This window comes from Typopeltis vanoorti, chromosome 1 (genome assembly GCF_054136105.1).
Source record: "Typopeltis vanoorti isolate ZY-2024b chromosome 1, IOZ_Tvanoo_1.0, whole genome shotgun sequence".
In the NCBI taxonomy this organism is placed as follows: Eukaryota; Metazoa; Arthropoda; class Arachnida; order Uropygi; family Thelyphonidae; genus Typopeltis; species Typopeltis vanoorti.
The window spans coordinates 41,985,100-42,000,751 of record NC_143549.1 but is presented as its reverse complement, the minus strand read 5'-3'; the positions used below and the strand labels follow the sequence as shown (position 1 = coordinate 42,000,751).

At 37.1% G+C, this 15,652-nt stretch overlaps 1 protein-coding gene across 1 annotated transcript in view; it reads right to left on the bottom strand.

Annotated features, from left to right (window-relative positions):
• The window catches only part of LKRSDH (lysine ketoglutarate reductase/saccharopine dehydrogenase), a 363,892-nt gene that overhangs the window by 166,643 nt on the left and 181,597 nt on the right, over positions 1 to 15,652 (bottom strand). The window contains exon 15 of the mRNA XM_090398943.1: positions 11,137 to 11,247. Within this exon, the coding sequence (XP_090255069.1) occupies positions 11,137 to 11,247 (111 nt within the window). The remainder of the gene's footprint in view (positions 1 to 11,136; positions 11,248 to 15,652) is intronic.

The window sequence follows — 15,652 nt, the reverse complement described above, 5'->3', positions numbered from 1 at the left end:
ATAGGAGGAATGCGACAGAGGAGCAGAATAGGACATGGTGGAGACACATGGTAGTCAATCTCCTGGAGGGAGAAGACACCTGACAGGACAGGACAGGCCACACAAGCCTCTGAAAAATTCATCAGAATTTCTAACAAAAATAAAAAAAGTACCCCTTCAAGCCTACAGACATCATGATCAGTGTTGATATCCAGTCCTTATTTACTAGTGTACCTCTGGCTGACAATCCAAGTGTTATCGAAAGAGTTCCCTTCAGACTTAGTTTAATTGTTTCACTTTGTCATGCACTCAGGCTATTTCATCTGCAGAAACCAATTCCACAAACAGATGAAGCTGCTATAGAGTCCCTTGTCAATTTCTACTTATAGCATCATGAAGACTCTTCAATACAACCTCAACTTTCCCTTTGGGTATGCAATGTGAATGATGTGTTCACCTGGCCAGACTCAGAAGTTTCTCTACCAACTTTCTTAACTCAAATCAACAATCTACACCCATGCATCAACTTCCTCATGGAAAAAGAAAAGGATGGAAAATTAGCCTTCCTGGATACCCCCCTTTCTCGTACCCTGTCTAGAATACCTACAGCATCTATTTACTGTAAACCAACCTTCACAGGCTGCTATATATAATGAGATTCAGCCCATCATCAATCTCACAAAATGAACATCTTCCAATCTTTATTCAATAGAGCACATGCTATCTTTTCTGATTCCAAAGGTGAAGCAGTGAATTCTTGAAATGAAGCCATTCCTATAGAATGGCTTCGCCTCAGAGAAGTTCAGGTGCATCCTGAACATGTATGACAAGTCCTTATCCCCAAACATCACAAGCAATCAGATGCAATTGTAAGGATCCTGAAAAAAAAAGTTTAGTTCTCTACATTCTTCCTATACAAAATTTTCTTCTGGTTACAATCCATAAAATATAAACAGCTTCTCTCTAACCTTCCTAGTGTTTAGCAGGTTCAGTGTGAGTGCTTCTGCTTGTACTTTGGACAAACAGGATGTTAATTCAAAAAATGGCAACAATAACACCCATCTTATATCAACAATAATGAAGTTGAAAAATCTGGCACTGCTCAATATGGAATCAACGTGGACCACAACAACCTCTGTTCCAATCTTCATCTTATACACTGGTGCTGTTTTAGGTTTGAGCAGTTATTTAAAGAAAATTCTAAGCACTTTTACACTGCCTAAACTTTAATTGAAATGACTGCCAATCCACAGCAAGATTTGGGAATCTCATCGTCAAAAATGGCAATGGTGTGTCTCTCCCCCCCCTTTTTTTTAAAATATAATGCTGTGTCATTCAATAATTTTATTTGTCTAAAATTTGTTAATTTTCATATTTTAAATAATTTTAATTTTAGTCTTAACTGTAATATCATTTGATTTTGTAATCACTCAAAAAGTGGCATTCCAACACATGACTCAGCTCTGTAAATAGGATTAACATTCTTTGTTCTAGCTTCACCTTGCGATTATGCTGATGAAGGCTCATTAATTTGTGGCCAAAATATTGCAACAATAATTATTATTTCTTTATTCTTGTGAATATGTGTGTCTAATAATCCATATCTAATAATCTATGACAAGAAGAAATTACAAGAAAGTTCTTGACTAGGAAAGTTAGTATGTGCTCTAAGAGAATCTAAAAAAGGTATGAGCAGCTAAATCTAAATCATGGAAGGATTTTGGAAAGGATATAAGTGAATGTTATGAAGGTGGCAAAATGTTTGGATGCTAATAGAAAAAACTAAGGAATGAAAGAAAGAGTTCCAGAAAAAAAGAATCAAAGATTATACAAATAGAAACTGAAATTTATGATATTATACATAGCTAGAGTACAAGTATGACAATATTTTGTGCTGATTATTTCAGATGAAATGCTGAAGCATGGTGGTATAAAAATTTTTAAATGGCTATTATGGCATAATTCAGAAGGCTTTATCAGGTCAAATCCCAGTTGAACAAAGTAGAGTTCTTGTCATACTAATTTATTAAGAGGAACAAATGAATGTGGGAGTTAACAGGTTTTCTTTAGTGCACCAGGAAAGATTCATACGAGCACAGAGAAAAGGCTAATAAAAATTATTAAAGAACAAACTTGGTTTAGACCAAATATGTGCTGCCCAAAAAGACCAGATTTCATAAGTTTAGATGAATAAAATTAAAAGCAATCTCTGATGTATAATGGTTACAACAAACCTACCATCTAGAAAATTATTATCCAACAACTGACTACAAACTAACGTGGAAATAATTTCAATATCATACGTTAAAGGAATGTCTGAGCATAGGCATATATTCTTTGCAACTTCGATCTATACACTTCCTTCAAATCAGCATGGAAACTTTTTTTAGCATCTGAAAAAGGATACATTACCACTGCTGTTTACCAGGTGTCTATCAAATACCATGCCTCATGTCATCTTTGCTACTTTGGACAGACTGGTTGCTCGCTTTGATTAGAATCCATGAACATCAAGATTATATTGTATTTTTGGAAACCAATAAGTCCAGCTTTGCTTCTCATGCCAGGAAAGGAGTTCTCTGGAACCACCATCCATTCCAGCAGATTCAATTTTGATATTCTTTTTCTTGAAATGCAAAATACAATGAACTCATCCTGCACTAACTATATTATTTTTATTATTAAGAGAGACCTCCAGGGAGTCAGAGACTCATCGAGGAAGACCATATACTACACACACACACACACACACACACACACACACACTAGCTAATCATACTTATTCTTGAATTCATTCACGCTGCTTGCACTCACAACATCCAATGGCAGTCCATTCCAATCATCCTTCTTAGAAGCATTCATTCTCAGCTTACAAGGATGCCCTCTCATCCTTTCCCTACCATCCATAAATTGAAAAATTCCATCAACTGAAATCATGTATGAGCCTTTCAGAAGTTTGTAAGTCTCAATCATATCACCCCTCTTTCTCCTGTTTACTAGTATCTGCAGTCTCAATCTGTCTTCATAATCAGTATTCCACAATCCTGATATTTTTAACACTCTCCTTTGTACTCTCCCCAATACATGAATCACAACAGAAACCAGACCTGCACACAACAGTCCAAATGAGGTCTTATTAAGACCTTCGAAAGAAGCAAAACGACATCCTTATCTTTATATTTAAACATTTGTTTCAGCATTATAATTATCTTGTGAGTTGCACTTGCAATCTTTGTCACATGGTCCCTGAACTTCAACTTCCTTCTATTGACACTCCAAGATTCCTAGCCTCAGTTTCTTCTAGCATAATCCACACCAATATTGGATATCTAATCATGCCGAAATAAATTACTTTACATTTACTGACATTGAATTGACACCCATTTTCCTTTGCCTATAATTCCAGCCTATTCAAATCATTCTGCAAGTGCTGTATATCAGCAGCATTCCTGTTTACCTTACCTATCTTTGCATCATCAGCAAATAGCTGTATATCGCTTGTTAAATCCTTCTAGATATCATTAACATAGAGATAGAATAACAGTGGACCAAGATGTGATCTTGGTCCACTGATCCTTTTGGTACACCACTTGTTACCTTAAATCTTGCAGACTCGCATCTCCTATATACCACTTTTTGATATCTTCAGTCAGCCATCCTCTTATCCATGCTAATATTCTATAACCCAAACCCATTTTATGCAATAGTCTATCATGCTGTATTCTGTCAAAAGCCTTAGCAAAATCCAAAAGTATCATGGTGTATCCATTCCCCTTGTTTAGTTCAATGGCAACATTGTTATAGAATGCGAGTAAGTTGCTAAAACATGATCTTATCTTAGTAAATCCATGTTGTTAATTGCAAAGTAGAGATTCACTGTCAACCCATTTCTGAATGAGAGCCCAAACCAATTTTTCCAAAATCTTCACCACCACGCCTGAGATAAGTACCTTCATCATCTACACCAATGCCATCTACTGCCGACCACCACCACTAGTATTTTCACAGACAATCACAAACATCAATGCCCATGGTGGGATTCGAACCCGCAGCCTTTTGGCTGGAGAGCGGATAAGCTAACCACTCGGCCAGCACATGGTATTCTTTCCACATTGTGCTTTTCTTACGAATCTCTTCCTTAATATGATTACAAATTCATTTGACTCCTACCCTATTTATTCTTCGAACTCTCTCAGGACACATTCTGATATCGCATCATTTAAGTATTGTATAAATGCTTCTCCTGCACTGTCGATATTCTTTCCATCCAGCAACCGATCCCATTCCACCGAACCCAGTATACTCTTCAGGTGGTCATAATTTCCTGCTTTGTAGTTTAGCATGTAACCTGAGTGGAACATTCATAAACTTAGTCACTTCCCAACTGAGTACTACATGATCACTGTCACCAACCAGAAGTGAATAATTATGTCTTTAACTGAGATGCCCTCTGACACTATAATCAAATCTCACACTCTTTGACCTTGAATTCCTTCTGTCACTTCATTCTTCTCATGAGATTCTACTGCTACCAAATCAATATTTGAATAATTAAAGTCTTCTATTATGATTAATATTTTTGTGCTCATCTTTTCTATTTGGTGATGTATTTCTTCATCACTAGCAACCGATCCACCAGGTATGTAACAGTACCCAACTATGTAATTGATCTTGTTAGATTTCACCTCACATCAGATGGCTTCAAACTCACTGCCACATGAAATATTGTTAGTAGTAGTAGTACAATCATAGATCTCAACTCTAACTGGATTCAAGTCATATGATATCATTAGCAGCATGACCCCCTTCTCTCCTATCCTCTCTATACTTCCTAAAAATACTGCATCCTTTACACTCAATACCAGTTAGTAGGTCTGATTCTGATAGACAGGTCTCACTAATACCTGCAATCTGAGGTCTCAACATATTAAACTAAGGCAACGAACTATCTCTTTGTTTCTGATACTCCTAGCATTCATGTACAGACATAATAATCTACCTGTTTGTTCTTTTGTATAGTCTTGTCTGGAGTCTGCCTAACGCAGTTGGGCAACTTGCAGATCTCAATTCTTCTCTAATGCCTTATACATGCAGACATCTTTGCACACGTTTCATAGGTTCTATGATTGTACTACTTTGGACTTATGAACACATTTCATAGGTCCTACCTGACGAACACAAAGCCGAAATCTTTCTCTCCTCATCAACATTTCCATCATTAACACAGTTATATAACATTGTTGCTCTTACACTCAGGTTCACACCATTCCTCCCTTTATAATTTAGTTTCCCCAATTCCATACCATTTATTAGTTTTTCTAGACTCTTGATACCAAATGCATTCAGGTGTAGGCTATCCCTCTTATACAAATCCAATCTTCCCTCAAACTCACTCCACACACATACAAAAACTCACATCCATTCCTTCCACAAACCCTACACATTGAATCGTTTGCCATCACAGCCGTTCTTCTTAATTCATTTTTATAACATAGTGCCATTGCATAAGGGTGGTAGCAGACTGGAAGTGTCTAATTATAGACCAGTTTGTGTCATCAGTAGTTAGTAAGATCTTGGAGAAAGTATCTGCCCTCATCAGCCCAATGTGTATACAGCATTGGGCAGATGAGGGGTAATGTTATCTGTGAGAGTCAACATGGATTTGTGAAGGGTGCTCTTGTTTTAGCAATATGCTAGCCTTTTATAATAAAGTTACAAGAGCATTAGATGAGGGAAAGGAATATACTACCATTTTCCTAGACTTAGCAAAGGCATTTGACAAGGTGCCACACATGGGTCTGGATGTCAGATTGGTCAACTTGATTCAGGATTGGCTGTCCGATAGGTATCAGAGAGTTGTGTATGGTGGAGCAATATCAAAGAGGCAGAAGGTTACAAGTGGGGTTCCACAGGGCTCAGTACTGGGACCTATATTGTTTAACCATTATATCAATGACATTGTCTGTGGATTGCAAGGGGATATTCAGTTGTTTGCAGATGATGCGAAGCTGGGAAGGGTTATTAGGATTTGAATAAGCTAGATAGATGGGCAAATGAATGGGGGTTTCAGTTTAATACAGCAAAATGTAAGGTCTTGAGGTTTGGGATACATCGATGGGGCAATGCATACTCTATGGGAGGTGTTAAACTGGAGGAAGTAGGGGAGACAAGAGATCTGGGGTTAATGATTGATAGAAACCTGAAATTTAGGGGACACATTGCAAAGGTAGTGAAAGTAACACAGAGGATTGCTGCAATAATGAGAAGGACACTGACCTGCAGAGATAAAGGGGTTATCATTGGATGCTGATGGTACTGAAGTGACAAAATCAGATGTAATAGTCGAGTTACTGAGTGATCACTTTTCAAAAGTCTATCACCCAGTGAGGATATCTCTATACCTGTAGCAATACCTAATGTGAGAATTGAAGCTAAAGAATCAGAGGTATTAAATATATTGCAAAATTTAAATGCAAACACTGCTGTAGGCTTAGATGGAATATCAGCTCGGGTGTTGCGTGAATGTGCAAATGAATTGTCAACCCCCTCTTACTTGGATATTTAATTTAAGTTTCAACTCTGATATGGTCCCTAGTGAGTGGAAGTTAGGCAAAGTGGTTGCTTTGCATAAGGGTGGCTCTAAAACTGCGGTAGTTAATTACAGACCAATCACCATCTCAGGAGTAGTGGTAAAAGTATTGGAAAAGTGGGTTAAAGACAAAATTCAAGAATGGGTGGATCGGGATATGATACTCTATAGAGGCCAACATGGTTTTGTTAAAGGTAGATCCTGCCTTAGCAATCTATTAACTATTCATAACAGAATAACATCTGAGTTGGACAAAGGAACTGCCTACACAGTGGTACTTCTGGATTTTGCTAAGACTTTTGACAGGATACCCCATAGAACACTGTTACGCAAATTGGAGCAGATGGGAATGGATATTAAATCGGTGATATGGATAGGAGAATGGCTCAGGGAGAGATACCATAAGGTGGTGTATGGAGGAGCCCAGTCCAGAATGAGGCAGGTGACCAGTGGTGTGCCTCAGGGCTCTGTGCTTGGGCCAATGTTGTTTAATTTGTATATAAATGATATAGGAAATGGCTTAAAGGGAGATATTCAGTTGTTTGCTGATGATGCAAAGTTGTAGTGCAATAAAAAATCAAGCTGCTGTTGAAAGTTTGCAGGAGGATTTAAATAAGCTGGTAAAATAGGCAAAAGATAATGGATGTCAGTTCAATGAGGAAAAGTGTAAAGTCATGCATTTTGGGATTAAAAGATTACAAGCTGTGTACTACATCGATGGAAAGGTACTTCAAGAGATTGATGAGGCTAGGGACTTAGGGATATTGGTAGATAGGGAGATGAAGTTCAGAGGACACATTGCTAAGGTGTCCAAGATTGCACATAGGATTACTTGGTTGTTGAGTAACACACTGACATCCAGAGATAAAGAGGTTATTATTCTCCTTTATAAAGCATTGATACTTCCACATTTGGATTACTATGCTCAGGTCTGGTCACCTGGATTCCTTGGAGATCCAGAGGCTGTGGAGAGGGTTCAGAGAAGAGTGACCAAGTTGGTGAGTGATATAAAAAATGCTCCCTACATTGATAGATTGAGAGCTAGTGGATTGCAGAGATTGGTTGATAGGCAAAGAAGAGGGGATATGATAGAAACATTCAAATTACTGAAAGGTTTTTATAGGATTAATGCAGGGGAAATGTTTCAGCTGTGTGATAGTGATGGAAGAACAAGAGGTCATCTCTGGAAATTAAAGAAGAGTGTGGCTAACAAAGGTGTCAGAACAAGGTTTTTTGCCTGGAGGATGGTGAATGAGTGGAATTCATTGCCTGACTTCGTTGTGAGCTCTTCGTCTGTAAATGAATTCAAGAAGAGATATGACAGATATTGTTTTGCTAGTTTGGGTCTCCCACAATGAGTCTACTGACTCCATGGAGATACCCGTAATAATAATAATTATTCCGTTGTATAAGACTCTGATCAGACCACACTTGGACTATTGTTCTCACATCTGGTCCTCATGATTTGAAGGGGATAAATTAACTGTGGAAAGGGTACAGAGGCAGATAACAAAGATAGTTTCAGGACTGTACAATGTTGGTTATGAGGATCGGCTGAGGGAGTGTGGACTGCAGAGTTTGGTGGATCGAAGAAGGAGAGGTGATATGATTGAGACTTTTAAACTGTTGGGAGGTGGTTACAGGGTTGACACTGGGGAGTTGGTTGAACAGCAGGAAGGAGTCATGACAAGGGGCGATCCCTGGAAGTTATGAAAGGAAACTGTGAGAAAGAGGATGAGGAGTGGTTTCTTTGCATGGAGGGTGGTTGAACCATGGAATGCATTGCCTGATAGAGTGGTGAGAGCGAGAACGGTCAATGCGTTTAAGGAGTGGTTATGATGGACTTTGTGTTTCCTAGGAGGAACCAACCTCTTGATAGACTTGTCATGATGAGTCTTTTGACTCCATGGAGGTCTGAATAATAATAATAATAATGAGGAAGTGAAAATACTGATAATGTTAACTTCCTCACTCTTCACTGTGGCCTCTTCCAACAACCTTTTCATGTCCTCTCTCATACTGAACTTATTGCCAGTTAAGTCGTTACTACCTACTACAACTACGATTTTGTTTACTTTTTTTTTATTTTTTTAATTTCTTCATTTATATTCTTAATTTTCGTTCCAGGAAAACTCGAAATTATATTCCAATCTTTAAGTTTTAGGTAGTCATCATCATCACGAACCATGGGCTCACTGCCCATTGATGTCTGCTTCACCATCTTCTTCCACCTTTCTTTGTCCAGTGCACAGTGTCGCAGTTTTTGTACACCCATTCCCCACCAGTCATTTATATCGTCTATCCATTCTCTGTATGGTCTACCTCTTCTGTTTAAACCATCCAAAATACCAAACATAAATGTCTTTATCTTCCAGTCCTCACTCATTCTACAGATGTGTCCAAATAATTGCAGCTTCCATTTTATAATCTTCTGCATTAGATTCTGTTTTGGTTGTATCTTCTGATAGAGCTCTTCATTAGCGATTTTCTGTACCCATCCTATTCTTAGAATCTTCCATTAATAAGTTCTTTCAAATGCTAAAATTCTTTTTCTTGATTCTCGATTTATTACTCACGTTTCATATCTGTATAGTACACCGCTGAAGATGCACGTTTCCAGTACTCTTAGTTTTGTTTGCAGACTGATCACTTTACTTTTCCAGATGTTATCCATTGCTTTCAGATTTGTTCTTCCCTTTGCAGTCCTGATCTTTATTTCTTTCTTACAGTCGAAGTCATATGTCAATTTACTTCCCAAATATGTGAATTGTTCTACATTTTCTATATCAGTTCCATCCACTTGTATCTTTTTTTTCATTGTTCTTCTCACCAAATACCATTGTCTTTGTTTTTTTCCATGTTCATAACAAGTCCAAATCTCTTCCCTTCCTCATTTAACAGTTTCAGTGTTTTTTGTAGTTCTCTTTTGCCTTCTTCAATAATAACAAGGTCATCTGCAAATCTCAGATTGTTAATTCTCATTCCGTGTACAGATATTATTTTGGCATCTTCCTTCAGTTTGTCCATTGCTCTTTCTAAATGTGCGATGAAAATGCTTAGTGATATTGGGTCTCCCTGCCTAGTACCTCTGCTTGTTTTAAACCATTTCCCCAAATCATCACCTATTCTAACTGCTGCAACTGCATTCTGATAAACATCTTTTAATATAGCTATTAGTTTTTTTTATCAATTCCATAGGATTCCAGAACTGCTAATGTCACTTTCTGGTCAATACTGTCAAATGCTATCTGAAAATCAACAAAGCAAGTATATATGTTTTTGTTTTTTCTCTTAGCTTTCTCTGCTATTAACCTCATTGTCAAAATCTGTTGAATTGTAGTTCTATCCTTCCTAAATCCTGCTTGCTCGTCTGCAAAGTATGCTTCCAATTGTGTTCTCAATCATTCTGTCAATATGATCATCATCACTTTAGCAAGGTTACTTATCAAGGTAATTGTTCTATAATTTTTACATTCTAACTTATTTCCTTTCTTGTATAATGTTACTAATATTGATTTCACCCACTCCTCTGGCATTTTCCCTTCTTTCCATACTTACATAGTTGGTGCATTTCTGTAACCATACTTTCACCACCATATTTAATCATTTCTCCAGTAATGTTATCGTTACCAGGACTCTTGTTGTGTTTTAGTCGTCCTATTGCTTTTTCTACCTCTCCTCTTAAAATGTCCATATCATGCTCATTACCTGGTGGTGATATCTGCTTCAATTCTTCAGTCAATTTACCAACGCTATCTGAATCTAGTTTTTCTTCATATAACTTACTACAGTATCTTGTCCACCACTGTACAATTTTTTCTTTATTCATCAATCCTTTGCCTTTTTCATCTTTAATTGTGGTTTGTTTTGGTTGCCACTTCCTATTAATGGTTCTGATCATTTTGTATACCCCCCTTGTTTTATGCTCTCCATAGTACTGTTCTATATTGTTGCACTGGGCTTCTAACCATTTCATCTCATCCATTCTGATTGCTTTTTTCACCTCATTACACTTTCTTCTTCTATATTGCTCTTCTATTTGTTCTGATGTATCCCTTCTTATCTTCAACATTCTTTTCTCCTGTACTAACTTCAGTACAGGAGAAAAGAATGCAGTAACTGGTCTTTCTCCTTTATGAATTGGATGTTACCTGCATGAAATATTTGAGTTTTTGAGTAAAATTCTATATATTTTTTTTATATGCATAAGATATGTAAATGTCTTAAAACATTTGATATAGAAAAATTTAAATCATAAAAGTTTGCATGCCATCTCTGCTATTACTTATCTCTAATGATCAGATTATTAAGGAAAGTGATGTTAAACAATGACCATACAATATTTATCCTTATCTACTGTCATGGTTCTAGATTCCAAACAAAATTCATTTTTTCACTGAAATACTGACGCAGAATGAGCCAATGACTGTTATCCAATTTGAAAGTGGATAGAAGTACATTGAACAATTCACAAACATTACATTACTTTTCAAATGTGTTTGGATCACCACATCCCATGATAGCTAATTTTTTTATCAAATAAAGCTAGATGTAATAAGTTTACTTACTTATCATGAAGTTGTTTCATCTCTGGAGTTAGATAGCTTGCAGTAACCATGTTCACTTTATGTTTGATACAACGCTCAGCTATAGTAGGATGTAACGAATAAGGAAGCAAACTGCCAGGAAAGAGAAAAAAAATAATGCCTGTTTATTTAATGTTTTCTCTCTCATGCACACATGCAGAGAATCTTCTTTAAATTATATATTAAATGTAGTTTCCGTCATATAAATATCTTAATTTAAATAACTGATGACCTACACAGTTCAGAAAGATATTGCCGTCTTGCTTAGTGAAATCCTGAAGTGGTTGATGCATCTCCTGGACAGAAATTCCATCCTATTCACACACAATATGTGATATAAGTGGTATACTTTAAGGGCATGCCAAATATAATGTATACATTATGTCGCTACATTCAGCAAATAAAATAGTTATGCAGACCAGCCACTAGATAGTACACAAACCAAACCCAATAGTAATCCATTAGCAGACTTCCTTATCTGCTCATCTAAAATTCTGCTGCCACTTAATTTACCAGACCATATCCGGGGTTCAATAGTAGCGTGTCAAGCGAGGGCCTGTTGAAGTCACATTATGGAAACATGCATGTTCTTCATATGGGTAACATCCCAAAGTGCTGCCCAATGTAACTTTTCTCTCTGCTGCTGCTGCTCACAATTATAACTGTACCCCCCCCTTTCTCCCCCTCATGTCCATTAACCATGCTTGGAGAGAGAGAGACACTCTCCTGATCACTTCTAACCAACTCTCCTTCAAAATATACTGTCAAGTTCACTTTTCTCTTAATAACCAAGGCAGTCCAATAAAAACATTCAGCATACTGCAAGTAGCATGAGAAAAAAGGTTTTACTTCATTCTGAGCTTATATCGAAGCATGTAACAATTGCAAAGTACTATCAACAAATCCAAATCTGATTTTGAAGGGCTAAATGCAGAAAAGTTGCTTTCATGCAAATGGTATGCAACAAATCGTCACTCCCAAAAGTTCTTGTATTACTGGCCAGCTCAACAGCCTATGTGGATAGCATACCTATTCTCTAACCAAAAGGCTATGGATTTAAATACCTCCATAGGCATGGAAGTTGGTGAATGGCTTTACGTAAGGGGTAAGTCGAAGCAAGTTATAATTAAATGTCGTTTTATAGCTAGTTTGTCTATTTTGTGGAATGAAAAAAACCTGAGTTTCCAGAAAATAAACTCTGTGACCTCTGATTAGGTAACTCACCTTCAGGTGAAAAATCCTTATAAAGGTTCTTTGAGACTTAGATGGTTGGTATTTGAACCAGGATCTTTCCAACCAGAGTATCATTGTTATCAACTGAGTGGACACTATGATGATGAATGTAAATGCCTAGCACAAGACCACTATACTGCTTATTGAAGTGGCTGGAAAAAATTCAATGTTTGATATTCAGAACAAGGCTTCAAGATTACTTAACTCTTACCTCATCCACAGTATTAGTAATCTAATAATATTAATGTAATATAAGTTTATAACCTTTTGCAGATGAGTATGACAAACAAAACTGCCTCCATACCAGAAACAGTGCATAATTTGGCTTCTGTAGATTTTTGCTAAAAAAGAACAGAATAAACTTGAATAACCTAGATGCCAAAAATCTTCTGATCCTGAAGTATCAGCAACTACATTGAAATCTGTACTCTGAAATAACATCCATATCATCATCTCTACTCTACACTTGTTTTTTTATGCTCAGCTAATAATCTGTCCTATATGCATAGAAGCATTCTCTTCTTTCATGCATTATCTATATGGAAGGCTTTTTCTACCAATGCAGGAGTACCCTAGTTCTCTGTTCTATCACCTACTCCCTTTTCTCACAAAATTCAATCATTAACAGTGACTTCTTCCTCTCTAAATCAATAGGGAAACTCATTACCAGTCAACTTCATCATGCAAAGAAGCAAGCCTACCAGTTAATCAATGAACACTAGCATGGATTCCAATGCTGTAGATTCACAGATCTCTATTCCAAACCACTCACTTCCAGACATGTCACAAAAAAAGGTTTAGAGAAATTAGTGCTATTGCACTTGACATTTCCAAGAATATCTAAATGGCACAAAGGACTACTGAGGAAACTGCCATATGGTTTACATTCTATCCTTTGTAAATATAGCCAGTTATTTTCTCTGCTCATATACTATATGTCATGGTGATGGCTTTCTCTACCAATGCAGGAGCGTCTCTGTTCTATCACCTACCCTCCCTGTTTCTCATATAAATTACTTAACAATGAACTTAAATATTATCCAAAGTTCTGCTGATAATAGCACACTCATTCCTTCCTACTCCTGGACCTTGGTGTCCAAGCTTCAAGATATTATCCAGCTAATGCTTTAACACAATATCATTCTCAAACCATTCTTCCATGGAAGGGAAGGATAACTTAGTCACCAACCATGCTTTCAAAACATAGTCCTGTCTTCTTTTTCTTCTAAAAATTCTCTTAGTTCACCTCTCCTTACCTTTGATGATACTTGGCAGATATTTATCGCCAGATTTTACTGGTACAGACACACCACATTTGTAGCTCCCTATAAAAAGCTTTTTGATAGTATTTTCTGTTCAAGATATTGCTTTTCAAGAATGAAAAACAAAGAATGAAAATAGAAAGATTACCAAAACAAGCCTTTGGGATTTTGAGCAACGAGCTCTAGAGTCAGCATGCCTAAAGCCCAAAATTTGGCTCAGATACGTCGACGATACTTTCGCCATTTGGCCCCACGGCTGCGAAACACTAAATACATTCCTTAGCCACCTGAACAAACAACACAAATGTATCCAATTCACCATTGAAATGGAAAAAAACAACTCTCTTCCGTTCCTAGACACACTCGTCACACGTCTTCCCCCAAGCTGTCTCTCCTTCTCAGTCTACCGCAAACCTAAACAGACACACACAGGTAGGTTTGTGTTCTTATGACTAGGTGTCATAAGCACCCTTAAACACAGAGCTCAAAACTATCTGTTCAAATGAACAAGCTCTAAACAAGGAATACAAGATCAACCATACATTTATAAAAAATGGATACAGTAAAAAAACTATTCACAGATCCACGACAGAGATACTAGTAAAAACAAAAAAGATTTCAAAAATGCTATTGCCATACCTTATGTTAGAGGCATTTCCGAAAAAATAGACAGAACACTACACAAATACAACCTCAAAAACCACCTTTAAACCCCCGACAAAATTAAGACACCTACTCAGTTCTTCCAAAGATCCTCTTCCACACCTAGCCCACCCAGGGGTATACAAAATACAATGCACATGTAACCTACCATACATAGGGAAAACAGGACGAACCATCCCAATTACGAAGGATGAACTGTTGAACTCTGAATGGTCTTGTCTCATAGTATCAGCAAATCATTCGGAATTTAACAAGCATAACACAGCAAACTAAATATTTAAAAGAAGAAAATACCTGCATTTCGTCAAAACCAAATTAGAATGTATTAAATGTGTTAAATTATATAAGGTAATGAAATATAACACTAAAAATGTATCAGATTATAAAATGGTAAAGAAGTATAACAGTGTAGTAATGTAATGTGTTATTCAAATTTTATTTAAGTGAATTGAAGATCAAAATTTTGTATTATACCATTCAGCTAAGGTTAATTTGAATATTCCACTGAACAAATTGTAAGAGTGGGTCCAAAGGTTTGATACGTGCTGGCGTAATACAAGGAAAGAGATGTGCGTAATAGCAGTTTCGTGAATCCTACCACAGAAAAAATGCTGACATCATCGGAGATCGAGAATAGCATAGCGCCACACAAGGGTTTCAGGAGAAAATAGGGGGTGCTATGCAATGAAAAATAAGTGATTACAGGGGGAGAGAGGGGCTTTCCCCCCTGGATTCGTGGTCGTGAGGAGGTCCGATCGAGGTAGTGGTTTCCAGGCTGTGCAGCAGGCGAGGATGAGTGGCAGTGGGAAATTTGAATCAGGCAGTCCATGAAATTACGGACAGAGTTCCAGTGCGACGTAGCTAATGCTTTCATTGCAAGTGGGAGCTATGTCATGGATGTTCCCCTAAAATTCTCAGCTGACAAAGGTAGCCGTAGAGCGGATAGAAAATAGCCCACATAGCAGGAATCTGACGCTGCACGTGATCCAGGCAACGAATCAAACCTCGGGAACTACTAAAGCAGTATTAACCAGCAGACCCATTCCATGACAGTGAAGGTAATGTAAACTTTTGGAGCCTATTTGTATGAAGAACTTTAGATACTTGTGAAAGAACTTGTGAACTCTTAAGTGACTAATGCAGAAGGCTATAGCCAATGTCCAGATTACTTAAATGGTTTTAATAGCATTGTAAAGAGAGAAACTAAGAACCAAATATTGAGGTTAATTTAACTTAGTGTCCCCAAGATTATAAAGGGTAATTTCAAATGAATGAATTGTATTAATGAAGTCTGTATTTAGCACTTTGCCAAATATTAACTTTTGCCTGCATCAGGCAGT